Source organism: Microcaecilia unicolor, chromosome 7 (assembly GCF_901765095.1).
Source record: "Microcaecilia unicolor chromosome 7, aMicUni1.1, whole genome shotgun sequence".
Lineage (NCBI taxonomy): Eukaryota > Metazoa > Chordata > Amphibia > Gymnophiona > Siphonopidae > Microcaecilia > Microcaecilia unicolor.
This window is the reverse complement of record NC_044037.1, coordinates 25616860-25644184: the sequence shown is the minus strand read 5'-3', so window position 1 is coordinate 25644184 and position 27325 is coordinate 25616860. Positions and strand designations below refer to the sequence as shown.

The 27325-nt window shown below is 43.6% G+C and overlaps 1 protein-coding gene across 1 annotated transcript in view; it reads left to right on the top strand.

The window, feature by feature from the left end:
• STAG2 (stromal antigen 2) overlaps positions 1 to 27325 on the top strand; it is a 583303-nt gene that overhangs the window by 233564 nt on the left and 322414 nt on the right. The window contains 2 exon segments of the mRNA XM_030209778.1: positions 9239 to 9346; positions 10256 to 10367. Of these exon segments, the coding sequence (XP_030065638.1) occupies positions 9239 to 9346; positions 10256 to 10367 (220 nt within the window).

Here is a 27325-nt window from a genome sequence, read left to right as displayed (position 1 = left end):
TTTGGCCTTTCTCAATTGTCGTTGTAAATTTACAAGGCTCGCGGCCGTCTTCTTTCGACGAGCCGCCATATATGATATTATCTCCCCTCTCAGTACAGCCTTCGCAGCGCACCAAAACAATTGGGGGTTAGTTTGATGCTGCTCATTGTGGGATACATATTCCTCCCATCGACCCCTCAAAAATTCCTGAAAATCTTTATTCTTAATTAAGTATCTTGGGAATCTCCAGGTCGGGACAGAACTAAAGCTCCCCGGCGGTTCCAGCTCTACCCAAACAGGTGCATGATCTGCGACCACCACCTCCTCTATATGGGATGCCAGCACACAGGGGAAGAGCACTGATGATACAAATATATAATCTAATCTGGACCAGGATCCATGGGCCCGGGACCTGTGAGAAAAGTCTTGCTCCCCTGGATGTAATACCCTCCAGGCGTCTATCAAATCCAGTGAGACTGCAAACTCCTCCAACACCCCCTGCGCTGCTCTTCCTATGTTCCCATCACTACGGGAGCCTGTACAGTCCATCTCAGGATCTATTAAGAGGTTCATATCACCTGCAATAATAAGGTTTTTACCTTGATATGGCACCAAAGCCCTTAGCAGCTCAGGGAAAAATTTCTTATCGTAGGGCGTAGGGGCGTATACGGCTAGTAGATATACCTCTCTACCTTGAAGCCACATCTTTATCAGTATATATCTGCCTAAGGGGTCCTGTAAGAGTACCTCGGAAGTTACCATCAGCCTCTTATGAAGCAGAACAGCCACTCCGCTCCTTCTCCCTCCCGATGATGCCGAGTGAACCTGGCCCACCCAGGATTTGCACAGCTTTGCATGCTCTTCCTCTGACAATCTTGTCTCTTGCAGACATGCTATATCCGCCTTAAGGCGCCTCAGGTGGGCCAAGATTTTCGTTCTTTTGATCGGGGAGGTGATTCCCCCCACATTCCAAGTTACTAGTCTGCAATTAGGGGTCCCATCCCGAAGTGTGTCGCAAACCAAGGTTTCCCGTTGCTGTGAATCCAGGGGCCCAGCCTCCCCCCGGATCCCACATGTAGCACATCTGCCTACCAAAGCTGCCACCATAATTGACACATGTAACATCATCTTGAAAAGCATAATACACACATGATTCTCCCCCCTCCCCCCAACCCCTCATATCCATCCCCCGCTTCTTCAACATCAGAATACCATTATTACCCACCCCAAGTTCCCCCCTCCCCCCTCCCACCCACCCTCCCTCCCTTCCACCCCCCTCCCCCCCACTTCCCCCTACTGTTATCCTTGACTTGAGTGGAACTTCGTCCATCTCACAGGTAGTCACTGAATGCTGAGGCCCCCACTCCACCGTCCATCACTCTGTTCTCCAGCCGGTATCAAATATTCAACAGTTAAACTTAATGCAGTAAATGTGTTCCCCATCATCTGCACAAAACAGCAAATCCTCTGTAACGATCTTCTGCCTCACTTATCTGTTATGGTCGCCACCTTTCCATTACGGTTCAGGAACTCCGTTGCCCCTTGTACCGAATTAAATGAAGACCACGTTCCCTCATGCAACACCTTCAGCGTGGCAGGGTACAATAGCATGAATCTTATTTTCTTTTCTACTAGGGAAGTGCAAAGCGGGTGAAAACGTCGTCTCCTCTCCTGCACCCCCGCAGAGTAGTCCTGAAAGATCCGGATCTGCGCACCATCATATTTTAGTGTATCTCTCTTTGCACGGTACCCAAGCAATATTTCCTCTTTGTGGGAATAGTTATGGATTTTAATGATGACAACCCGTGGCTTTTGGTTCTCAGGTTTCAGCCGGCCCAGCCTGTGAGCCCGTTCAATGCACAAGGGGCCATAACTATCAGACAAGGCAAATTCCGTGTTAAACCACTGCTCAAGCAGGAAACTTAAGTTCTTTTCTGGCAGCTTTTCTGGCAGGCCCACAATGCGTAGGTTACTCCTTCGTGCCCGGTTCTCTAGATCTTCAATCTTGTCTTGTTGTGCTCGCACAGTCTCTTTTAGTTGGTCGAGCTCTGGCGCCACGCGGTTGCACGTGTCTTCCATGTCTGAAACTCTCCGCTCTGCCTCTGTCAGCCGCTTGTTGGAATCCAGCAGTAGGGCATCTAGCTTTTCAAACCGCACATTTAATTCAACAAATTTGGGTTCCAGTGCCGCTCCCATCGCAACTGTGATCTGATTCATTTGTTTGGCGGAGAATTCTTCATCCGCGCTCGGCGCTCCGCCCGCCATCTTGGATTCGCCGATGGTCGGTGTCACCTTTTCTTTCTCTGCTTTCGCAGCCTTTTTGGAGCTCCCTGCCGGCATCGAGATCAGATATTGTTCCATACACTGTTCCCACAGCGTATCACAGGTAAAAATCCCACCGATGCGGCTGGTAGACGGTTACAATTATCGATATGCAGGGCAGGGGCCTCGGAGCGATGCTGCAATGCACCTTTCACTCACAGCGCATCACGTGACTCCTATCTGATTGCCAAACTTATAATACTGACATCGGCGGGAGAAAGCCTGTTTCTTTGCTCGCTCATGGAGCAGGGAATTCAAGGCCACCTGAGCCGAAATAACATTATCATAATGTGTCTGGGTGGGGCGGCGTACATGAGTGCGTTTCGCTTGTTGGTATTTTCGTTCTAAGAAGAGTATGCCCTGGGATATCCTCCTGTTATGTGCACTCATGTAACTAATAATCTCTACCCTCATAACCGCTTTTGAGGTTTCCCAAAACAGTGTCGGGTCGTCTTTGTGGGCCACATTAGTAGCCTCAAATAGGTCCCACTTTTGTATCAGAAACTCGCAGAAGTCTTTATCCCCAAACAGGTAGGACGGGAACCTCTAGGATTTGAACCCCTTTACTTCATGTCCTAACATTATGTCTGCACAAACTGGAGTATGGTCCGAAATTGCCATAGGGCTCTTGTATGTCTGGGCCACCTGGGAGAATAGTGATGTGGAAACAAGAATATAATCTATGCGGGACCAGGTCTTATGTGCCTTCGATAGATGTGTATAATCTCGCCTCTGGGGGAACAACAGTCGCCAAGGGTCCACCAAATCCAGTAATTTACACAGGTAAGGCAGTCCTTTACTTCTAGACAGCTCTCCCCTTGCCCCAACTGCGGAGCGGTCTAAATCGGCATCAAGGACCTGATTAAAGTTACCCGCTGTGATCCAGGGGGCAGTATCATGTTTGAAGCCTAGGTTAATCAAAGTCTGAAAAAATCCGGCATTAAGGCCATATATAGGACACAGGTAAAATACTCCCATCCCAGTATGTTAAGATGAAGCAGAACATATCTTCCCCCCCCCCCCCCCCCCCCGGGTCCTTCTCCACTAGTCTGGAGGTACACGGCAGCCCCCGCCTAATCAGTATGGCCACCCCTCCCTGCCGGTTCCCTGAGGATGAGAAATGACACACTCCCACCCACTGTTGGCACAGCTTTTGGTGTTCCTCATCAGAGAGTTTGGTTTTCTGTAAACAAGCTATTGAAGCCCCTTGGCGTTTTAAATGTGAGAGGATTTTTGAACGTTTGATTGGGGAAGTGATCCCTGCTACATTTCAGGTCACTAATCGTATAGGCGGGGTCATAGTTTATCCCATTTTACCACTTTATGCAAGATTAACTTATGCATTACAATGCCCCGGTTGCCCAGCCTCAACCTAGGGCATACTCTCCACACTCCAATCACTGAGTTCTGTGCCACGCATGCTTTCAAACCCACAGTTACTCCCCAAGCCCTCCACATGCTCCAAACGTCCCGCCACCCTCTAGTATCCCCCACCCTCTCCTCCCCTACCCATGCTACATACCCCCGCCTCCCTTTACATTTAACCCCCCCCCCCCCCCCCCCCAGAACTCACCACCACTGAACATACAGGGGTGGATGAAGGGTCACATATGCTAGGAGACCCCGTCCTCAATATAGTCCATTTAACATACAGTCCTCTGCCTCTCAAGATCACCATATCTCACAGGGAGAATATGCTGGAACCGGCCTTCTGCTTCTTTAATTTGGCTGCTCTCGTTCAGATAGTCTCTTGAATCTTCATCACTCAATGTGGTTTTTACCAGACCTCTCTGTTGGTTGTCATAGATGAGCGCTGCTCTTAGGTATCTGCTCCCTAGAAGCTGTTGCAGTGGTCAAGTATGTCTCATAACCTGGTGTAAGAGCCAGGCGCTGAGTTCTTCTGGTTCTGGCGGTCTCTGGCTTGCGGGCCACAAGGCCCAAGCGTACTCCACTCCATGTCCATCTTCGCCTTGAATTTTCAGAGGCCACATCCAGGTGTCTATATTTAAACTGTAACTCCACTTTAGGAACTGTAACGACAAGAGCAACTACTTTCTCGCCATTAACGGTAAAACTTGTAACTGTGTCACTCTGTTAAGACTACCCTCGTACCTTGGCTCTTCCTCGGGTGTTTTGTTGGTTTAGCCACTCCAGTGCCATCTCTGGCTGCGTGAACGCTGTCCATGTTCCATTCCACAAGACTCGCAAGGTGGCCGGGTTCTGCAGCACAAACCGGTACTGTTGTTCCACTAGTTGAGAGCAGACGGTGGAAAAGGCCCGGCGTTGTGCCGCTAATGCAGCGGAGTAGTCTTGGAAGATGCGCACTGGAGAGCCATCATATTTTATCGCCTCTCTCTGCGATTTGAAGGCTTTCAAGATGGCCGCTTTCTGAGGATAGTGATGGAATTTAGCTATAACCACTCGGGGGATTTGGGGCCTACTCTATGCGCCCACTCCAGGCGGATTGGACGCCCCTCCCCTGCCTCCGGGAAGGTAGCCTGGAGCCAAGTTTCCAATGTCTTTTTTAACTGGGCATTGGGCAGGGCCTCTGAAACACCCACAAAGCTCAGGTTGTCACGGCGCGAGCGGTTCTCGAGTTCTTCAACCTTTTCGGAGCAGTCTTGTAGCAAGCGGGACAGCCGTTCCAGTTCTCCAGTATGTTCCTGATGGCTGTCCTCCACCTCCGCTACTCTTGCCTCCAACTCCCCTGTGCACAGCGCCAACTCCGATGTTAGAGCGGAGATCCCTGCAATCTGCTCTGAGAGCTGGTCGAATTTCGGGTCCAGGGCGCGCACCACTGCAGCCGTGAGCTCTGGAACAAGGGGGTCGGACAGGGAGGCGAGAACGCTACGGGTTTCGCCGCCATATTGGATTCCCCTGTCGCTCGCTTTTCTTCTTTTTTCTTCGCGCTTTTGTTCACTTGCGCCATCGCAGAGCGAGTGATATACTTGTCCATATAATATGATAACTTTTGCTCAGTTTGGTGTCGTTTGACCAGTTAAAATCGGCGTATTTCAACGATTTCGGACGGGGCTCGGAGCAGTGTTAGCGACACACGTCTGCTCCTGCTCACCGCATCACGTGACCCCCTCCCTCCACCCTTTTTAATCAAGGAAGTTAGATAAAATAGGAGAAGGGGTGAGCCTATCTAACCCGTTATATGGGCTGAAGCCAGTAAGCGGAGATTGATGCCACCCTAAACAACAGCAAACACTATTGAAAACAATAGCAGAAAAATTAGAATTTTTTTTTTAACATTTATATCACACATTATCCCAAGCAAATTCTGATTCAATGTAACTTACATCTGAAAATACAGTGAGACAGAGTAATAATAGAATTCAGTTATATCATGGTAGCAAGTAGATGGCTATGTCTGAAACATTTAACAAAGTTGAGATTAACATATATACCCAGCTGGGCATTAAAAAAAAAAAAAGGCACGTGCATTTTTATAATGTACCACTCAAATCCACAAAACAAAAGGAGCAAATTCCCATATGCCATCTTTTTTTTCTTTTGATGTAGGCACAGGAAAAAAAAAGATTTTAAATGCTCTCAGGTTTCAACCTAATACATGTTTAATGTGGGATATAAATGCCACAAATAAGTAAATAAATAGGTAGAGACTCTGAGTGTTGAGCACCTGATTCTCTTAATATGTCTGTTAAGTGGCCCTTCACCAGGAGAAAAAAAAATCTCTGCACGAATATAACAGTACTAGGGTGTCCCTTTAACCAGCCCCTCCAAATGACACACTGATTACGATTTATAACAAATTATTACTGCACCTACGAAAAGATATAAACAGGATGGAGTCGGTCCAGGGGACGAGTACAAAATTAGTAAGCGGTCTTGAACACAAAAAATATAGGGACAGGCTTGTGAACCTCAACATATATACGCTGGAAAGACGAGGGACAGAGGAGACATGATAAAGACGTTTAAATATCTCAAGGGCATTTATGTATTTTTATTTATTTTATTTTTTTTATTGCATTTGTATCCCACATTTTCCCACCTCTTTGCAGGCTCAATGTGGCTTACAATATATCATGAATAGTGGAAATATATAAGAAAATAGACATTTAGTATTAAAGAAAGATCTTGGGTAACATTATAATGATAAAGCATGATAGTAGTATTACAAGCAGATATTTTAAGACAATTCTGGATGTATGTGGAGGAGTTCACATTTGTTGATATTTGTGGTATGCCTTGTTAAAGAGATGGGTCTTCAATAGTTTGTTTCTTTTGATCCCAACAGAAGGGGAGTCGCAGTCGGGAAACGCAGCATTTCCAATTGGTTAGCAGATTGCATTTCCTTCACTTATGCCCAAGCTGGGCTGACTCTTGAGGGTCATGACACTGTTCATAGTGTTAGAGCCATGGCAGCGTCGGTGGCCCACTTGGTCAGCCACTATAGAAGAGATTTGCAAGGCAGCAACGTGGTCATCAATCCACACATTCACATCTCACTACTGCCTTCAGCAGGATACCCGACGTGACAGTCAGTTTGGGCAGTCGGTGCTGCAGAATCTGTTCTGGGTTTAGAATCCAACTCCACCCCCCTAGGCCCATTTTTATTCTGTTCCAGGCTGCACTCTGTTAGATGTTCTGCTTCGTAGGCCAATCCTTGTTATGTCCTCCCCATTGTGATGCCCAATTGACCTTCTTTGTTGTTTTGAGTGAGCCTGGGTGCTAGGGATACCTCAGTCGTGAGAACAAGCAGCCAGCTTGCCCTCGGAGAAAGCGAAGATACATACCTGTAGCAGGTATTCTCCGAGGACAGCAGGCTGATTGTTCTCACAAACCCGCCCACCTCCCCTTTGAAGTTGTCCTTTTCTTTGTTATTGATTTATAATTTAAGTAAGCGGGACTCTTGTGCGATGGACGGGCCGGCATGTGGGGCTGCCGTGGACGTCACCCAGTCGTGAGAACAATCAGCCTGCTGTCCTCGGAGAATACCTGCTACAAGTATGTATCTTCGCTTTACCTGCTTGTGCTTGGAGAAAACAGTTTTGTTTTCTGCTCTTGGAGTTGTATTCTATATGATGGAGACTAGACTGGCAACAGCAGCAGGTGGGAAGGCATGCATGCATGGTACAAAGCTGTAAAAAGTTGTGGTATGCAAACTGCTAAGTTCCTGTTCGTGCTTGTCAGATGACATCACCCCAAATGTAAAAATATTCATCCTGCTGTCCTTGGAGAACACCTGCTATTGGCAAGTAGCTTTGTTTTCTTGGGTATGCATTGTGGTCTTCTTCTCCGTGCTTCTCTGTTCCACCAGTTTGGGATGCTAGACTCAAGGAACCACCTTTGTGGTGGCTGCATCACTCTGCTCTGCTAGAGGTTTTGAGAGCAGAATGTGTCCTCCTCAGTTTTGTAAGCAGTTGAACGTACACGGGTTTAGATGAGCCTTTTGATCTGACAGTGATGGCGAACCTATGGCACGCGTGCTGTCGCCTCAGCCAGTTCCAGCGCCCCCGCCCCGCCCTCCGAGCACCAGGGCCCACCTGCGAAATTTAAAAGTCATACCTGGTCGGGGTTAAGGCGGCGTCAGCAGCAGTAGTGAAAAGCGTGCTGACTCGGCGCGCCTTCCCTTCTGTCTCTCAAGCTCTGGTCCTACCCTCATTTCCTGTTTCCGCAAGGGCGAGTCAGCACGCTTTTCACTGCTGTTGCTGCCGCTGACGCTGCCTTAACCCCGACCAGGTATGACTTTTAAATTTCGGAGGGGGTCCCTGGTACTCGGACGGAGGGAGGGCGGGCTGCTCAGGAAAAGCTTTTGTCTTTGACGCCATTGGAACTGGGAGGGAGAGGGGAGGGGGGATCTTGGCCCTGGAACTGGGAGGGAGAGGGGACCCTGTGGAACTCAGAGGGAGGGGGGATCCTGTTGAACTGGGAGGGAGGGGGATCCTGGAACTCGGGGTAGGTGAAGGGGGGACGAGTGGGGACGAAAGGGAGAGGGAGGGGGGATGAGGGGGAGGGGGAATGGCACTTTGCGATAAATAATTAGATTTTGGGTTGCTGTTTGGGCACTCTGTCTCTGAAAGGTTCACCATCACTGATCTATGAGGTTGAGTCAAGATTTGTTATATGCTTTGATTCATGGGGTTTTGGCTTTTGCTTCTAGGGACATAATTGGGGATGTGAACTGCGAGGTTGGATTTGTTCTTTCTTCTTGTCTTTTTGGTTCTGTACATTTTGTTAACTGCTCTGATCGCTTAGCCGGATGAGCTGTCTATATGTCTAATTAGATACAAAGACCATATGGCTTAGCCAGTCTGCCTATCTAGACCAATCTGTGTAAATCCTTCTCCCTTACAGATCCTCTGTCTCATTTTTTTCTTTGCTTTCAACTTTGTTCCTTTCTTTTTCTCCCATATTCATCTATTGTCTTCTTTTTTGATCTGTCTTTTCCCTCTGCTCTCTTACCTCTTGATATTTCTTTTCCTCCTACTCAAGGCTTCTTTCATACAGTTTGCATACCTTCAGTTTCTTCCTTTGCCACCACATAGTTCTTCTATCATAAGCTTCAGTGCTAGAAGGAAACTTGTGGGTTGATGGAATCTGGTGGGGAGCAGGCAGAAATTCTGATCTAGAGTAGCCAAAGCCAAGTGGGGGGGGGGGGGGGTTAAGTAGCTGTTCTGGCGACATCATGTGCCAGGTAGTGATGGATTGAATTGGAGTAGGACAGATGGCTATAAGAGTAGTAGTAGAAGCAGGCAGGAAGCTGCTGTGCTGAAGGACAGGATGAAGTACCAGTGCTGTTGGCTGGAATTGGGGCAAAGGAAGTTACGCTGTAGTAAATATTTTGTTGAAGAGCTGAACCGTATGAGTGAGCCCATGTCCTTCTCTCCATTAAAAAAAACCCAAAAGAAAATCATGCTTTCTGTGGACTTCACTATTGTATTTATTTTTATCTTTTTACCTTTAGGAGTAGTGATGACGTGCTGACTGCAGAGGACTGTGAAAATGTTTATCATCTGGTTTATTCAGCTCACCGGCCAGTAGCTGTTGCAGCAGGAGAGTTTCTTTATAAAAAGTGAGCAGGAGAGACTGGAAAAATTATTATATATTTTCCCTCATAATGTTTGTTTTATATGGATTAGAGTAGAAAAAGTTAGGTTTTATTATATTTAGATTGAAACACCCGCAACTGTTTAGTCTTTTACATGGTGCTATGCTTGGAAAAGAAAATAAATAATACTAGGAAACTGGGAAGAATTTATTGAACTTGATAGTTCACATAACCAGTTAGCTTGAAGCAAGGGAAGCAGTGTGAAGGTTGGGCATTGGCAGTTTCCTGAAATGATGGATTTTCAACTTTGTTGGACAAAGACATGGGATCTGCTGCCATAGGCCTTTATATGCAATTACTGACTTGCCTAGCCAGTTCTTTGTAGTAGCCCATAAATCTGTTAATTTTGTCTCAGTAACATCCCCTGCCCTACTTAACATGGAAGTAGTCTTCTGACTTGGGAATTGAGCCCTGATTCTCTGTATGGTAGTGTAGGTTGGTAGACGATTTTAGACAAATGTCATAGTTAAAATCGCATATTGTTTCTGATTTGCCAGTGTTATCTTTGATCAAATTTTGATAATGGAGATTTGGGCCAGAGTCGGAATAAAATAAAAATATTGTACTGATAAAATTGCTTTGTAAAATTTTCAGGATTTCAGAAATCTCTTCCCAGCTTTCTTGTAGAAGTAGAGTGAGGATATAATTATTTTATAATTGAGCACAGTTGCCATGTTGAGTTTTGTATTATGAACAGTTCAGTGAAAGATATGGGATCTACTTTATCATTTGTTTTTGAATAGCTTGATTGGAATCCTAGTGAAAAAAAAATCTTAGAAAGATAAGCAAGAATGTGCAAGTAGATCAAGATTTTATATTACTGAAAGATAGAGAAGTGTCTGTGGTAATTCTGATCTGTATTTGTTTCTCTAGACTTTTCAGTTGTAGGGATCTTGAGGATGATGGAATTATTAAACGAAGGGGAAGGTTAAGTCCAAATGCAAATCTTGTGAAAACTTTGGTATTTTTCTTTTTGGAAAGTGAGGTAAGTGAATATATTTCAGTCCACTTAATAGTTATTTGAAATTTAAAAACAGAATTCCTTATCATTCTCCAGGGACATGGGTTTATGCTGCCTTTCCGGCAGATGTTGATAAAGAGCACCAGTTCGTGCTAGCAGCTGGAACCTGCAACTCTTTCTGTATCGTCCACCTTGAGTCAATGGAAAGATGCCTCTTCTTGTCTGGCAGAATAACGTTCTGTGGACTGTTCGGTTTTTTTTTTGGAGGGGGGGTGGTTACTCGGGGGTTGAGAATGAGGGCCTTCAGACTGGTTCATTTGGCTCAGCAGTATTATAATAGGCTCTTCAGGACAAGATCCTCCTTGATGCCTCGTCTAACTTTATCTTTCAGCAGCCACTGAGCACAGTATTTTGCTGGTTTTTAGTCTCATACCCTAAATACAGGTTCCCCCCCCCCCCCATTTAAAAACAAAGAAAGGAATGCCATCTACAAGAGGAAAATTGGTCTTGGCTAGAGGAGAGGCCTTATGGCATTCACCCTCCCCCCCCATTAGACCAACAGAGTATTAGGCGTATATTTGCAACACAAAGCTAGATGGCAGGAACCATGGAGAAGTCTAGATATATACTTGGCTTCAGAAGCTGCTGGCAGCATGGTACTGCAAGAACTTGTTGCAAGCACTGCAATTTTGCAGTAGAAGTTTCGAGAGACAAGCTTATTCTGGGTGAGGCTGTTAAGGATCAGGAAACTGTTCTACGTTTAGTAACGGGGGATATCTGGAGGTAGTGGTGGAAACCACAGTGGAACCCACAGGGGTTGAATCTTTTGCAGGTTGATGGCTGTTTTGAGTAGCTTGCACTCTGTGACATTTTCCACAAGAAAAGTGGGCAGAGCAGAAGCAAAGGAGCTTGATTGGCACAGGCATATATCATGGGTGGTGGTGGTGGTGGTGGTGGGGGGGGGGGGGTGAACACTCTCAGGTGCCAGATTTCTCAGAATTTGCCCTTTCTCTGTACCAAGCTTTACATTCATATACACAAGGCTCAGGGGTGGGGGTTCCCTTCCTTTCCTTTCTTTCCCACGCTGGATTTTGATTTCCTTTATTGCCAGAGGAACAGCCTATGACTTCCTCCAGGAAAGGAAACCGGTCTTGAATGGAGACAAAGGAAGATAGTTGGCCTTTGTTACCTCCAGCAGATCAATATAGACAGAGTCTTGTGAGACAGATGATTCTAGGTCCGGGAGGGAAATGGGACTTGATATACCGCCTTTCTGTGGTATTTTGCAACTACATTCAAAGTGGTTTACATATATGCAGGTACTTATTTTGTACTTGGGGCAATGGAGGATTAAGTGACTTGCCCAGACTTGCAAGGAGCTACAGTGGGAATCAAACCCAGTTCCCCAGGATCAAAGTCTGCTGCACTAACCACTAGGCTACTGAGAGCCAAGAAGTGGAGGATGATGAAATTCTTTCAGGCAAGGCAGGAAACTCATCAATGATACAATTTTTCCTTCCTGAACAAATGTGTCTTGATTTCCAGGATTTTGACTTTGCTAAGTATTGGTGAAGAATACATACGTCAGAGAGGATAGGCCCTCCGTGGATTCTACCTTAGAAAAGAGACAAAAGCATACCAGAGCCATCCCTCTCCTTCAGTCCATGATAAGATGATTTTTTTAAAATTTATATTTTAGTTTTATTATAAAATGGCAAAAGAAATAAGGAATTATTGGTACAAAGAAAACAAAAAAAAGAAATACAATTTTTCATAAAATAAGATACCTATATATTGAGTGCGCACATCAACAGGGAGACTAGGAGAATGAGGAAAATAACGTAAAGCCTTAATCCACATGATTTCTTCCCCTTCCATAAATCACCTGCAGTATTGAGACCCTTCCCTCATGACCTGCTATCCAGCATTCATCATTAATCTCAACTTTAAATATTTCTAGCCAGAAAAAATCATTCCAATTGCAAAGAATCAAAAACAATATATGGAACCTGCTGATATTTAATCATACACTTATGTGGGAATTTCTGCCCACCAAAACAACTTCCAAAGCAAGCCCTCTAGCCTTGAGAAACTGCAGAAATTGCAGAAAGTGCTTCTGGCACATCTGAGTGGCAGAAAGCACATCATTTATTTATAGCATTTATATCCCACAATATTCCCACCCATGGGCAGGCTCAATGTGGCGTACAGCAGTCTATAAAAATATACAACAAGTCAGCAAACAATGTCGTAAGAGAAAAGGGAAATAGCAAGGAGGGAAAAGGGGAAAGAGTAGCGGTGATAAGTATGTCACTACGACAGTTGTAAGTCAAAAGGAAGAGATGCCAGGTGGGTTTGGAGCGTATGCTCTACCAAAAAGGAAGGTCTTGAGGCGCTTCTTGAAGTTCGGGTGATCAGGAGTAAATTTGACCAATTGAGGCAGCGCATTCCACAATTGAGTGCTAAGATAGGAGAAGGTGGATGCATAGGTGGTCTTATACTTGAGGCCACAAAAAACTGGATAATGGAGATTTAAGTACGAACGAGCTGATTTGTGAGAGTTCTTAGGTGGCAGGTTAATTAGGGTGTCCATATAAGCAGGGGCTTCACTGTAGATGATTTTGTGCACCAGAGTGCAAATTTTAAAAGCGATTTGGTCCTTCACAGGAAGCCAGTGCAGCTTCTCATGCAGTGGCCTTGAACCTATCGAATCTCGATTTTTCCAAAGATGAGCCTTTCCGCTGTGTTCTGGGCAGTTTGTAGTTTTTTTAGGAGCATATCTGTGCACCCCCCCCCCCCCCCCCCCCCCCATAAATACCATTGCAGTAATCAAGGCGGCTTATGACTAGTGATTGAACTAATTTGCGGAATACCTCTCTCGGGAAATAAGTTTGTGTACGTTTTAGCTTCCAAAGAGAGAACATCATTTGCCTGGTTGTAGAGTTCGCTTGTTGCTCCAGGGTTAAGTTTCTATCAACAATGACATCTAATATTTTTAGGGACTCCGAGACTGGCAAGACTAGCTCAGGAGTGATTAATGTTGGGGGTATGAATTTGTTATAGGGAGAGGAGAGAATAAGACAATGAGTTTTCTCAGTATTGAGTTTGAATTTAAATGAGTTGGCCCAATCAAGCATAGTGTGTAATCCTAGTCGTATTTTGTTGGTAATTCCGCTTAGGTCTTTTTTTTAAAAGGGATAAAGATAGTGATGTCATCTGCATAAGTAAATGGGTTGAGACCAAGTTTGGAAAGGGCCGTGGCCAAAGGAATCAACATTATGTTGAAGAGAGTTGGCGAATGTGGGGAACCCTGTGGCACACCACAGTCTGCTTTCCAAAGAGGTGATAAGCTAGAGCTGGAGTTAACTTGGTAGGTTCTTAAGGTTAGAAAGCCTTTCAACCAGGCTATAATACATTTCCACTGGCTCCAAAGTAATCAATGAACCGCAGTAGGATGTTATGGTTCACCATATCAAAGGCACTAGACATGTCGAACTGTAAAAGCAAAATACTCTATCCAACAGCTATTTCCTTCTTAAAGTTGGTCAGGAGAGTGATGAGCATGGACTCAGTACTACGGAGCGGACGGGATCCTGACTGTGAGTCATGCAAAATATTGAAATTCTCCAAATACTCATTGAGTTGTTTATTCACCATGTTCTCCATTAGTTTCACAAAAAGTGGAATAGATGCAATCGGCCGATAATTGGACAGGTCATTGCTGTTTTTCTTGGTATCTTTGGGTACTGGGGTAAGTAAGATGTCCATAGCTTACTGGGAAATAGCCATTACAAAGCATGAAGTTGAAATGTAGCGTCAGGTTAGTTAGAAAGCAGGTAGGGGCACATTGGAGCAAATAGTTAGGGCAAACATCCAGCTTGCAATATTTCCTGGAAAATCTGCGGAACTCCTGCTTAACGGAATCTATAGAAAGAGGTGAGAAGCATGAAAACCAACGGTCAGCTGGATGCTCACCGGATCCTGGATCCAGGCAACTAATAAAATCACTAATGCTGGAATTGTCCCTTTGAAGGGTACTCTGTAATTTTATGAGTTTTTCTTTGAAAAACTTTGGCTAGATCTGCAGCAGAAGGGATATCATTACTTGTAGATGTAAGCGTAGTAGTATCCGTTAGCTTGTTAACAATGAAGTAGAACTTTTTCATATCATTGTAATCCGGGCCTATCTTGGTTTTAAAGTAGTGTTTTTTTAGCCTGTCTAATTGCATACTTATACGTTCTCTGAGATTGCTTCCATGCATTAAGATGTTGAGTGTCCTGGTGCTTTCTCCAGGCCCTTTCGAGTCTTCTGCTATTGTTTTTGAGTTTTCTGAGGTCATCATTAAACCATGGAGCAGCCACTCTCTTTTTTGTTGAACACACTCTGAGGGGCACTATGGTATCCAAAATGCTTCTGCAGCAATTGTCCCAGTTGAGGAAGAAGCTTTCCAAATCCACCAGGTCAGGCCAATTGGACTCTTAGATGGACTGCCAGAATACCTTTGGGTCAATGTATCCTCTTGGATGACGTTTGGGCATGAGTGCACTGAGGACCCTTTACCTGCCATAAAATGGTACAATTGAGCATGAAATACCATGAAATACCTTATGCTTCTGACCATATAATAATGCATCCTTAAAATAAGCTTTCGTCACTATTGCTTTATCTTGCTCAGGCATAAAGGAGATTAGGAGAGTAACCCTAGTAGTGATGATGTACGTTTCTTGAACCTTCAAGACCATATATACTCAACCATAAGTCAATCTTGTGTATAAGTCAAGGGCAGTTTTGGATCTAAAAATGGCCAAAATTGATGTGGTGAACCTCCCTTCCCCCACTCCTCCCTGTCTTATTCACACCCTCCACACATAGAGCCAGCATGCCCTCTCTGCTGTTCCCACCGCTACGTAGCTTCAGTATGCTTTCCCTGCCCCCCCCCCCAATACACACAAAAAACTATTTATCCCTTATTGATAAGTCTCACTTGAAACTTTGGCAAGTTCACTAAAGCAAAATGTATTTTCACATATCACTCACCCTTTCTAGCCAAGGAAAATATTTAATTCAGGAATCAATATTTCTTAGCATGCACACACAGTCCTGCTTTTCTTTGACCAAAAAGAAAAAAGCAGAATTTCACTCGCCAACTCTTTCCGCACTCTCAGCTAAACCTCCTCTTTGAAAAAAACTGAACAATCAGCCAATCAAATGGCTATTAACTGTCTCCAGGACTCCTGTAATTGTCATACAAATTTCCTGCAGGTATACCCTCCTCTCAAATGTACATTCTGAGCATAAACTTTCAACCAGCCAGAACATTTACAGATTTTGAACAGTCACTACTACTGGTATTTATTTTTTTTCACTCTTCATTTTTTACTTGTACACATCTCTAATTTGAATACTGTACAAGCTCACCCTGACTTGAGTTCTTCCCACACCAGGGAAGCTAGATTCTGTGTACTTCCATGAAGCTAACAATGGCAACAGTTCTATGGCACTGATGAGAATGACTCATAGATGAGACAACCCTGTTTTTTTTAATGGGATTTGGAAGTCAAAATTTCTCGACTTAGTATATACATAAGGATTAAAGTCAACAGACTCCACCCCATCAAAAGCTCCCTCCTCGTTCTGTCTGACTATATTATTAGATATGTGGTAATGATTAAGAAAACCAATATTAGAAAGTGATAATAAGAAAATCAATATTTTTGTCATTTAGTAGTAGATATTATTTTGCAAGACTTCCGCTGATAATGGGTAAAAACATGGAAATTAAAAAAAAAAAAAAATTTTTGGTTTGGTTTGCCAAGGACTCAGTCTTCTTGTATACAATCAAACTGGTCTGTCATTCTCAACCTTCTTGTCTGTGTGTGTTCTGCTTAGAAAGTCATGAAGCTGAGTCACTAAAGTTTTCAACAAATCCTCATTTCTTGATTAGGTTGAATTTTCAGCTACACCAGTAATCGTTTCATTTAAAGATGAGCAAGTGGTGGCTTAAAGTAACTACTCTTATTCCTGAGTATTTGGAAGCACCAAAGGGACGTGATTCCTTAAGAGTCAGATAGGAAGAAGCATCAGGATTTTCCCCTTTCATTTGAGAACAGTAAGAAGCCATAGATGGGGAGGGGGTGGGTTGATCCCAGGAACTTGAGGACAGCAGATGACAAAACTGAATTCCCTCCTGAGAAAGGAGTATAAATGCACTCTTAGGTGCAATCGTGTTTATCCATATGGCCCTGAACTGAATGTTTATCAGAAAGGGTCCACTTGCCCATAACAGCGATAAAATAATCTCAGTTGAGAATGGCAGAAATCCAGGTGTAGTAAATTGGATTCCAAATTTGTCCACAGTATTCTTCACTCCCATATGCTTTGTTGTGGCTCCGAAGGGCTCCAAAAGGGCAGAGCATGGGGGGCACATACCTTCATCCATGCACTGCATAGCCGCTCAGTCTTTTTAGGGTAGGTAAAGATCCAAGCGGCGATACCAGCAAGCTGTCCAGTGAGGTCTCTCTCACTCTCCCTCTAACAGATTATTAAGTCTCTCATTTTGCAGGCACTGTTCCTTCTGCTCCCCCATGAAAAATATGATTGAGGCGGAGTGGGAAGAGCAAGAAAAACAGACCTTGGAGTGGGGAAGGCTATTTGAAAGATAGCTCCCCTTCTTTGTGGAGGAGGAGAGACTAAGGATCCCAGAAGTGGATGCTGAGTGCCTTTTGGCACCCATAAAATGATGATAACATTGGAAGGGGAGTACAGCACTGAAGAATCCTCAGGATAGAAAAGTTGAGTTATTACTCAGTTTGTTAAAGTTTCTACACTATGCTTTCAGACAGCAGTATCTCTGTTATGTGACAAGAGTATGTCTGCGACTGGTACAACAGCTTCTGGGGTTCTTAGTGTGGAACCTCATTGTGACCTTAGAGATTATCAAGTTGGAATGGGCAGTGGCTTGTATGGCGAAGGCACTTTATGACCTTGTGTAGTTGTTGGCTAAGATTAGAGTGATGATAATGCTTGGGAGCATGTTTTGGCTTCTAAGACCAGAGTGAACAGAGTAACCCTCTAGGGGGAAGCTCCTATTTGATGATGACCTATAGAAGTTAGAAAACTGCTAAGAGGAATCTAGGATCCAGCCCCAGCAAAAAGTTTTGAGAGGCTAAAAGGTATATATTGGAGTATTCTAAAGGAAATCATAAGAACTGATTGCCATAAACAACATGCTTAATGGGCGGTGGTGCTTTTATTGCCACAAAAAACCTTTTGCTGGAATCTAAAGAGCCTTGGAAACAGAATTCTGGACCTCTGATACAGCCTTTGGTTCTTCTGTTAGGAGTGGACCCATATTGCCTCTGACCAATGGGCACTGGAGGTTGTACAGTCTGGTTACACACTGGAGTTTGCTCATCCAATTTTTGAAGCTTTTATAATGTCTCCTTGTCACTTGCTGACAGAAAAGACAAAGCATAGTGTCAAATCCTCACATTTTGGTGATGTCCTCTAACAGAACTTGCATAGTTAAAAATAAAAATTTTTGTATGGTTTCTAGAAGACTTGTTTGGTACTAGCATGAATGTGCATATCATCCTCTATCATGCAAATACTTTTCTCAGTTTTTGTAGAGCTTTACCAGATGGTGTTCCCACTACGATTAAAAAAAAAAAATCATTCCCCCCTTGGGGGGGGGGGGGGGGGGGGGTCACATTTATGTATATGGGTTTTCTGTTCCTTCATGATAAACCTTAGCTTTATTCAGCTTTAAATTTTATGTTTGGCATGTTTGTGCTTACTCTTTCACCACGTTTTTTGGCGATTCTCCAGACTTTTCTTTAAAAGAATCGAGTTACTTGATTTCTGTGTGCCTAATTTATTTTGACCAAGTAACAATAGAGGAGGATTCAAGAGTACACAAACACGAACAGCAAAAGAAAAAAGTATAACAAGGCCTTCATTCGTAAAGACCTGACATGGACTGTGTTTCAGTGTAATTTTGGCTTTGTGGGAGAAGTTCTCTGTAGAATTAAATTGCTTTGCCAGCCGTTAGCGCAGGTTGTAGTCAATGTTGTTGTCCCCGATATTTCTCGTGGACCGAGAGACCCGGTAGGGATGCCCCCTCTCCCCCACTTTGTTTATTCTTTGTATGGAGCCTCTGGCTCAGAAGCTTTTAAGGCAGTATCCCGGTGGGCTCTCAGGAGTTAGTTGGCCCTCCTTACCAATCACTTGTCGGCTATGGTTGTGGACTTGCAGAGATATCTCCCACTGGCATTCACTTTGTTAGGCCAGTTTGGCTGTCTTTCGGGTCTGTGATAAGTCTGAAGTGCTCAGTTTGCAAGAGGGCTTGGAGAGTTGAAGGCAGCGATCTTTCCCATTGCAGTGGGTGGGAACAAAGTTATGTTATTTGGGCCTTCAGATATCCAGGAACTTGTCCCAACTTTATGTGCTCCCCTTACTGAAAGCAACCCGTGACTTGTGTACTAGATGGGCAAATTTACGTGTGTCCCTTTCGGTAAGGATTCAGCTGATCCAAATGATCCTTATGCCCAAATGGATATATACTCTCCAACATCTTCTGAATCTGTTGAGACCTAGGGATGTTCGCTCCTGGAATAACCATGTCAGTTGTTTCGTATGGAATGGGAAGAAGCCAGGATTAGCTTTCAAACATTTGCAATTAAGGAAAGGGGATGGAGGGTTGGGCATACCAGATGTCAGAGCTTATTCTATAGCAGATCAGTTGCGCTTTGTTTGTGATTGGATTTGTTGGTCAGCTCATTTTTGTGATGTCTCTCTAGAGGGCTCCTTTGGTCATTGGAACCTTCTTATTTGATCCATGCTGGGGCTCGCATATTGGTAATTATGTTCTACATCCTATGAGGCAAACCTGGAGTAATCTCCGAAAACAATTTGGGCTCCATCCATTGCTTGTTGCCCTCTGACACTATTAAGGAAACATATGATATATGCAGCTCACACTGGTTAAAGTTTATACAATAGCAGTATTATGTACATGGTTTGATTACTCAGTGGATTTTCAGGAATCCCTTTGTGAGGACTATTGGCCTTTTCTGGCAGTTAACTAAAAGAAGGTTCTACAGACGCATCCCAATCAGAGTGGTCACAGGATTTTGGGGATTATTCCCTTGACTAATTATTGTCTAGTTTAAAAGCTGGTCTGCGCTTGGTAGAATTGTCAAATATCGGGAATTGCATTACAAATGTTTTCTGCGCATGTATATCCATCTTCACTGAGCTTGGACTGTGGGATATCCTGCAATAGGGGTCTGTTTAAAATGCTCTGCCCTGAACATGTCCTATAAACAATGTGTCTAGGAGTGTCCTTTGAGCCAGGCTTTTTGGATTCGTGTTGTACCATTTGAGCACTATGTGTGGTTGCAACTGGCTGACGCTCCTTCATAGATCACTTTTAGACTTGATGGATGGGATCGTTGAGGGCCTGACTTTCTCTGTGCTTTTCTTGCGCAAGGCCTGTTTGATGGCAAAACATTGCATCTTGTTGCAATGGATTGATACATAAGTAACATAGTATTGCCACACTGGGAAGACCAAAGGTTTATCAAGCCCAGTATCCTGTTTCCAACAGTGGCCAATCCAGGTCATAAATACCTGGCAAGATCCCAGAAAAGCTCAATACATTTTATAATGCTTATCCCAGAAATATTATTGAAGGTGTCTCATACTGTCACATAGACATTTTTATGTCATACTTCTTTCAAGCTTATATGATTGTGACTTTATATAATCATAGACCACCTCCAGCCAGCCAGTAGTCCACACTATCTGCTAGTAGTGAAACATCGGTATCCATATACCCGTGTGCTTACTGTGATATATATATTTTTTTATAAAAATTTTTTTATGTGCACTACTGTTCAAAGATTGAAACGCTATTGGAATAAATTTGATTGTAACGCAAAAAATCAACTTTTCTTAATGTCTCTGGAGATTGCAAGCCATATTATAATCTTGGGCCTTATACATTTCCAGAGCAGCTTATCAGACATTAATTAAGTTTCCGGTATCATTGTCAGCCCGACAGGAACCTGTTTTACGGTCTACTGCTTTCTCAAGGGCATATATCTATAAAAACACGGAGAACATAAACTTAACACAAAAATATTCTTGATTTCTGCATACCTTATTAACAAATGGCAACTGGTCTCACTTCAACAGCAACTGATACCGATACAAAGCCGGTCAAAATGGCGCCTTATTGTAATTTCCAGTTGCCCCAATGTTGATATTGAGCACAGTAAGAGAGTGAAGTTTTCCTATGATACTATAGTACGTCAAGAGGTAGGTTCAGTGACTTCTCCTTTGGATTATTTCTCTGGGTCAAAATGAGTGTTCTCAGGCTTCAGGATACAAAACTTGGAATTCCCTGAAGATGATGTTTCCACTGACGACTTCTCAGACGTCTCTGCTTTACAGCAGAGGGTATTCAGGGTCAGTCTTTGAGAGTCTGTTATGTCTGATTTTCAGTATATTCCAAAATATGCTTGAAATAGATTTGTATACACAACCTTCATTATATGCAAATGCATATCTATCCCATACATATTCATTAGGAAAAACTGACCTGTTTGTGATGGCTCTTGAGGACTGAACTAGAACACCCTACTGTACAGGAATGAAGAGGGAATCTCCTGCAAAGGACATCATCAGCTTCATTGATTTTTGTATGAGGAGTGCCTGATGTCAGTCCGTTTCACTTAGAGAAAGGATGGTGGTAAAAGCAGTCAGCATAACTGAGTTTGAAAAAGATTTGAACAAGTTCCTGGAGAAAGATTCCATGAACTGTGATTAATGAGGAAAAATGGAGGAAAGCCTTGGTGGTAAGCAGCATGGAATCAACCTACTTTTTGTGATCCTGCTAGGTACCTGTGACCTGCTTTAGCCACTGTGGGTACTGGGCTTGATGGACTGAGTGGAGGAGTAGCCTAATGGTTACAGCAGTGTGCTGAGAAACAAGGGAGCCAGTTTTCACATCCTGCCTGCTCCTTGTGATCTTGGCAGATCATTTAACCTTTTGTTGCCTGAGGTACAGACTCCTCAGGACCTACTGTTTTCTTTACATGACCCGTTTTTAAGAATCATCTTTATTGGTTCACAACAAATAGGCATAACCATATGCATAAGAACCTACATTTTAGGCAACTACCCCCAAATGCTCCATGCCCCAGATCTGTAGGCCATATCCTAAGAACTATTGTCCAGTCCAACAGTTCACTAACTCAACAATTTAAGAAGTGGCTACATGCCCGAGGCATAAGAGATAACCAGGTGTGTTGAAGTCATTCCGGGGCAGAGTGTTTCATGGCAGACTTATGAATCATCAACAAGCGCCGTTGCACCAGAGTAGGGAAACCATTCTGAAGCCAATGCTGCAAGATACATTTCTTACCCACCAAGGTAGTGCTTTTAACAAAACCCACAAAACTTTTAGGAGCAGGGTGAGTGCACGAAATCTGATCAGATAACAAATGAGCTGTTGGTCTCCATCTCCATTTCCATAATCCAAAGACCTGTCTTGCCACAGCACCCCAAAAAGCTAAAACATGGACAGGTCCAAAACATGTGTCCCAGGGTGGGTTTTGGCTGTAAGCATTTCAGGTCTCAATGTAGCTAGAAAGGCTGTATGGTGGGATATACAATTGAAATAAAAATTTATGTTGAAGCTTCCCTTGTCAGCAAACTATGCTTAAATTGCTCTACAGAGAGGGTAATCCCCAGGTCCACATTCCATTTATGCACATGTTCATAATCCAGATCTTTCAATCAATCTTGAAGATATTTACAATAACATTTTAAGGGGACAGAATGTTGTACATGTAGCCAATATGTCTCGGTGTACAATTTATGAGTGGACGTCGAAAGAGAGCCCCTGCTCATAACGAAGCGTTATTGTGTCTCAACTGATAGTATTTAAAAGGAGCAGTGCCCTGCAATCCAAGTTCTGTCTGCAATTCACCAAAAGATTTAATGTGGACCACATGCACAAGGTAATGCCCCCCCCCCCCCCCCCCAAAAAAAAAAAAAAAAAAATAAAGTCCTGACAGCAAAAGTCACACCTGACAATCCTGGGGGTAATCTGCATTCCTGCAAGTAGGTAATGGGATGAGCATCCCCACCCAAAAGCTTGTTCACTTTATGCCACACAGCCTGAAGTGGGTCATAAAATAGTGAACAAGTGCAATAAGCCCCAGTCAGGAGAGCGCACATGTAACAAGTAACTAAAGTGCCATGGTTTACCTATATGCACCTTTGCAGCTATCACCAAAAAGTAAAATGTACCTCCTAAACCAGTTGTTCACATGTTGCATACCACAGGTGAGAGAAGAGCTGCAGTTTGAATAGTGCCAACCCCCCACCCCCCCTTCAACTTAGGTTTGTAAAGTACAGACGTTGGAAGTCTTGGCCATTTATCCTGCCACAAAATTTACTTAACAGTCGATTAAGCAACTTACCATGACAATACGAGATAGTAATCGGCAATATTTGGAGAAAGTAGATATCAGCATGTTACAAAGGGCAGTACTTCCCGATAGTGATACAGGAAAATGCTGCCATAATTGTAATCGACAGGAAGTTCCTTGGCAATGGAGAAAAATTCACTTTATACAAAGTCATCAGTTCAGAGGGTATCAAGATGCCTACGTATTTGAGAGGGCCAGAAGCCTATTGGAGAACTCTGCAATCTGCAAAGGAAGTGCCATCAACTTATGCAGATTGAGTCAAACCAGAGGAAAAAAAAACCTGAATTCCTCTACAACATTCAGCAGTCTTGTCAAAGAAGCCCATTGTTTTGCCCAGGGTAAGCAGCCTATCATCCACATATGCTAAAATGTTTTAAGGAACTGGTTCCTAAACTTAACCTTGAATATCCAGATCAGTTGAACGGTATGCAATAGTGGATCCAAATATAATGCAAACAAGAGAGGTAACAATGGATACCACACACTGTTCACCAGAATCGCTGCCATGGGGGAGGCATATAACAAACGCACCACATGATAGAACCAATCTGCTATCCCCACATACTGCAAATGTGGTAAACAGCATCATGTGATCTCTTTACATGACTTTGAACTTCAAAAGAATAGGGTGATGCTGTGTATGCAGTGAGAAAGCAAGTCCAGATTGAAATAAAATTGAGATTTTGGAGCCACTATACACCTGATGGCAGACGAACTTAAAATATAATATGTTGGATGGCTGCTGAATTATGAGACATTGTGTGTGTGTGTGTGTGTGTGGGGGGGGGGGGGGGGGTGGTCCTTATTAAGAGGTTCCTGTTCTTTTGAGCATTTATTTAAAAAAAATCCGCAATCAAGCAGAGAACTCGAACGCCCCACGGGAAAACAGATATAGGTAAAAAGTGGGATGTTTGACCACGGAAATACAAATCCTGGAGACAATATCATAAAAACTCGACACAACTGTTGTGTTTCGGCCTACAGACCTGCATCAGGAGTCTCCCGCTATGACGTAGCGTATATGAATCTGAAATGTTTGAAACATAATTTGGTCCGTGTGACGAACCAAACGTAAAGTGATTGGCTATATTACAAAAGTGGTCTTGAAAAAGACCTTTCGTGGTAAGCTTGTCCGTAGCGGGTCACTAGGAGCGCAGCATGGAACGTGCAAAAAAAATCGTGTTTCAAACATTTCAGGTTCATATACGCTACGTCACAGCGGGAGACTCCTGATGCAGGCCTGTAGGCCGAAACACAACAGTTGTGTCGAGTCTTTTCTTCAATAAAGAAGTTTTTATGATATTGTCTCCAGGATTTGTATTTCCGTGGTCAAACATCCCACTTTTTACCTATGTCTTTTGAGCATTTAAACAACTGAGTATCAATCTTACTAAAATGCTGGAGTTTCCGTTTCCTGGATGTTGAGGCCTAATGTCCCTACTGCTTTGTGTTGATGTTGCCGGCCCCGCCTTCTTTGAGTGCGGTCAGCTGTGTGGCCGGGCGTTTATCTCCAGCGTGGACCGTTGCGGCTAGGCCGTTGGGCCGTTTGGACCTGCGTCTCCCAGCTGCTGCAGCCATCATCTGAGGAACTGGAGTGGACGGATGACGAGCTGCTTTCGGCGCCTTCTGCAGCCTGCTGTTTTGACTCTCATCACATCCTGCCTCACATGGTCCTGCTCGTGGCATGCTGCTTCTTTTTCTTGGTTGATCTTGGATATCGCATCTGCCCTCTTTTGGATTGCCTTGCTCTGGAAGCTGTTCTAGTCACTCAGTGTCGTTTCAGCGCCTGGACTCCACCTTTGACTGGCCTGTCCTGGATTGCCTACTTCTGTATCGCCTCATCTTACTTTCCGTCTTTCTAGCCCTTTCCCCTTTTCTTCATCTCTCTTCTGTCTATTATTCTTTTGAGATTTGTAATTCTCCCAATGTAATTTGGCCTATTCTGCACATTGTAAGCCACTTTGAGTTCGCACGACTGTGGAAAAAAGTGGGGTATAAATGTTCAAAAATAAATAAAACAGAGACAATGCTGTGTGCTATGAAATACATTGGAAGAGCACAGAATTGATTCTCAGCCCCTCCCCCAGCAGGAATACTTCTTACTTCCATTGGTTGTTTAGCAGCAGGATAGAGCTAGTTGGAATTTGACTTCAGAGAGGGGAATAGGAAAGACCTGGGTCTGTCCCAAAGATCCAGCTCTAGAGTTGAACTTCCATAGAGCTCAAATCCAAGGAATTTGCCTGCATCCTGCAGCCACAAAAAAGCTCCTGTGAACCCAGAGTTCAGCTTTCCAAAATAAAGCTAAAAGTAAACATAGTTGGAAGGGCTTTGCAAAGAGCTCTTCTTTGCACTCAAGGTAACAAATTGTGATTTCCCTCCCCCCCCCAACCCAAGTCACATAGTGACAAATTGCTAATAAAAACCCCATTTCAGGCCAGGCTTGGGAAGATACTAAAGCATTCCAGAAACTGGCCAGCACAAGCCACAACTCTTTATTTATTTATTTATTTATTTATTTATTTAAATTATTTATTTATAATTTGAATTATACATCTTATCCAAGAAGCATAAAAAGAAACTAATTCAATTTTTTAAACAAAACAAATCTATACTAGAGACAAAAATAAATGTCTCAGTAAAAGAAATAATCATTGTTACATCGACCTCAAACTTGGAAATACTTAACTAGATCCTAGATAAGGTAACAAATTAAGGTAATTAAATATATTTTTTCCAGAACGTTACATATTCCGGGTACATTCTCAAACTATCTTTCAGTGCCCATATGAGATTCTAAACTTTAACATTAACATTCTCAGCCTCTTTTGCTAACAAAAAATCTTCGAGTTGTTTTGGGTCCATAAACTGGTAACTATTCTGAAGGTAAATAAAACGACAGATACAAGGAAATTTTAAAGTAAATGTTGCCCCCAGATTTAAAGTTCTTTGATGTAATGCCAAAAATGCCTTACGTCTATATTATCTCTAGCGAGATCCGGAAATATCCTGATTTTGGAACCAAAAAACATCGAATCTAAATGTTTAAAAAACAACTTCAATGCCATCTCCCTGTCTATCTCAAGAGCAAATGTCACTAGTGCAGTTGTCCTCTGTGTAACCACTTCCAGGGAGGATTCAAGAAAAGATGTCAGGTTCATTCCTCCATCCACAACAACTTGGTTGCCACCAGATTTAGATGGTATTAAAGTCTGAAGATAAATTACCCTTGTTATGGGTGGTAAAGATTCCCCAGGCATCCCCAAGACTTCCCGTAAATATTTTTTTAACCATGTCAATAGCTGAAATAACTGGAGATCTGGGGAAATTGACAACCCTCAAATTAAGTCTTCTCTGCTGGTTTTCAAGATATTCCATCTTCTTTTTAATAAAGTTACTATCCTTAATTGTGGCTTTGTTCAAGTTCTCCAGTTTCTGAATTTTTTTCTTGAAGCATTTTTGTTTCAGACATCTGACATGCGTTGATTTGATCTTGAGTCAAAAGAGCTTCTGACAATGTTTTTATTTCGCCAGCGTTTTTTAACAAAACTGATTGAAGCGAAGAATGCATTGAAAAAGTTAGGTCCCATAGTGACTCAATAGTAACTACGGCAGGTTTCACCATATTGATATTAAACTCAGGAGGGGGGGGGCTTTAGAGATCTGTTGTAAAGCATCTCTCATTACTATGGAAAAAGATTTTACAGTTTGTCCTACCAAGACTTCTTCGCCCCCTGCGAAATCGGCTGGGCTCCTTTCTCCGAGGGTCCTCTCCTTTGCAGGCGTCGGACCCTGCGAATCGCAAGCCGCTCGCATACTTCCTGGTTGTTGTGGTGCCGCACGGGCGTCAGGGCTCAGGGAAGCCCCGTCTTCACTGATGGCCGAATAGTTGGAAGCTAGGCCGATAGTGGGAGATGATGTCGCCCGGGGACCCAGCGAAACTCCGAAGCTTTCCAGCGTCGTCTGTCTCGGGAGGTGGATACCGGTGGGGTTACAGGAGCCTCCCTCACTTTTCCCCACCGCTTCCCCATATCAAAAATAGGGGAATTCGGACTCCTCACTAGGTTCCGTGTGGGCAAGTCTCGGAGCGCGTCTGGGGTAACGTCTCAACTCAGCGCCATCTTGGATCTGCAACCAAGCCACAACTCTTTATTCTGCGTGGGCTCAAATTGAAAAAGGATTTTACTCATTTTTCCTGTTTTGTCCTGTCAGCTGTCAGGTTTGCAAAACCGGTGTGTGTGTGTGTATAGAAATCAAAACGTAATGCAATATGCCTTTGTCTTTCATTAATTGACTGTCTATTTCCATTACGTCCCCAAAGATCAGTTCAGACAAATTGGTTATGACCATCCACCAGCAAGTGGAGATAGAGAACTCTAGTGAGTTGTGCCTCATAAGCTTCTGCACTTAGTAACCTAGTCAGTGTTCTCTATCTGCAGCAGGTGGGATTGTGTCTTCTGTGCACTGTGGTGACTTCAGTGTGC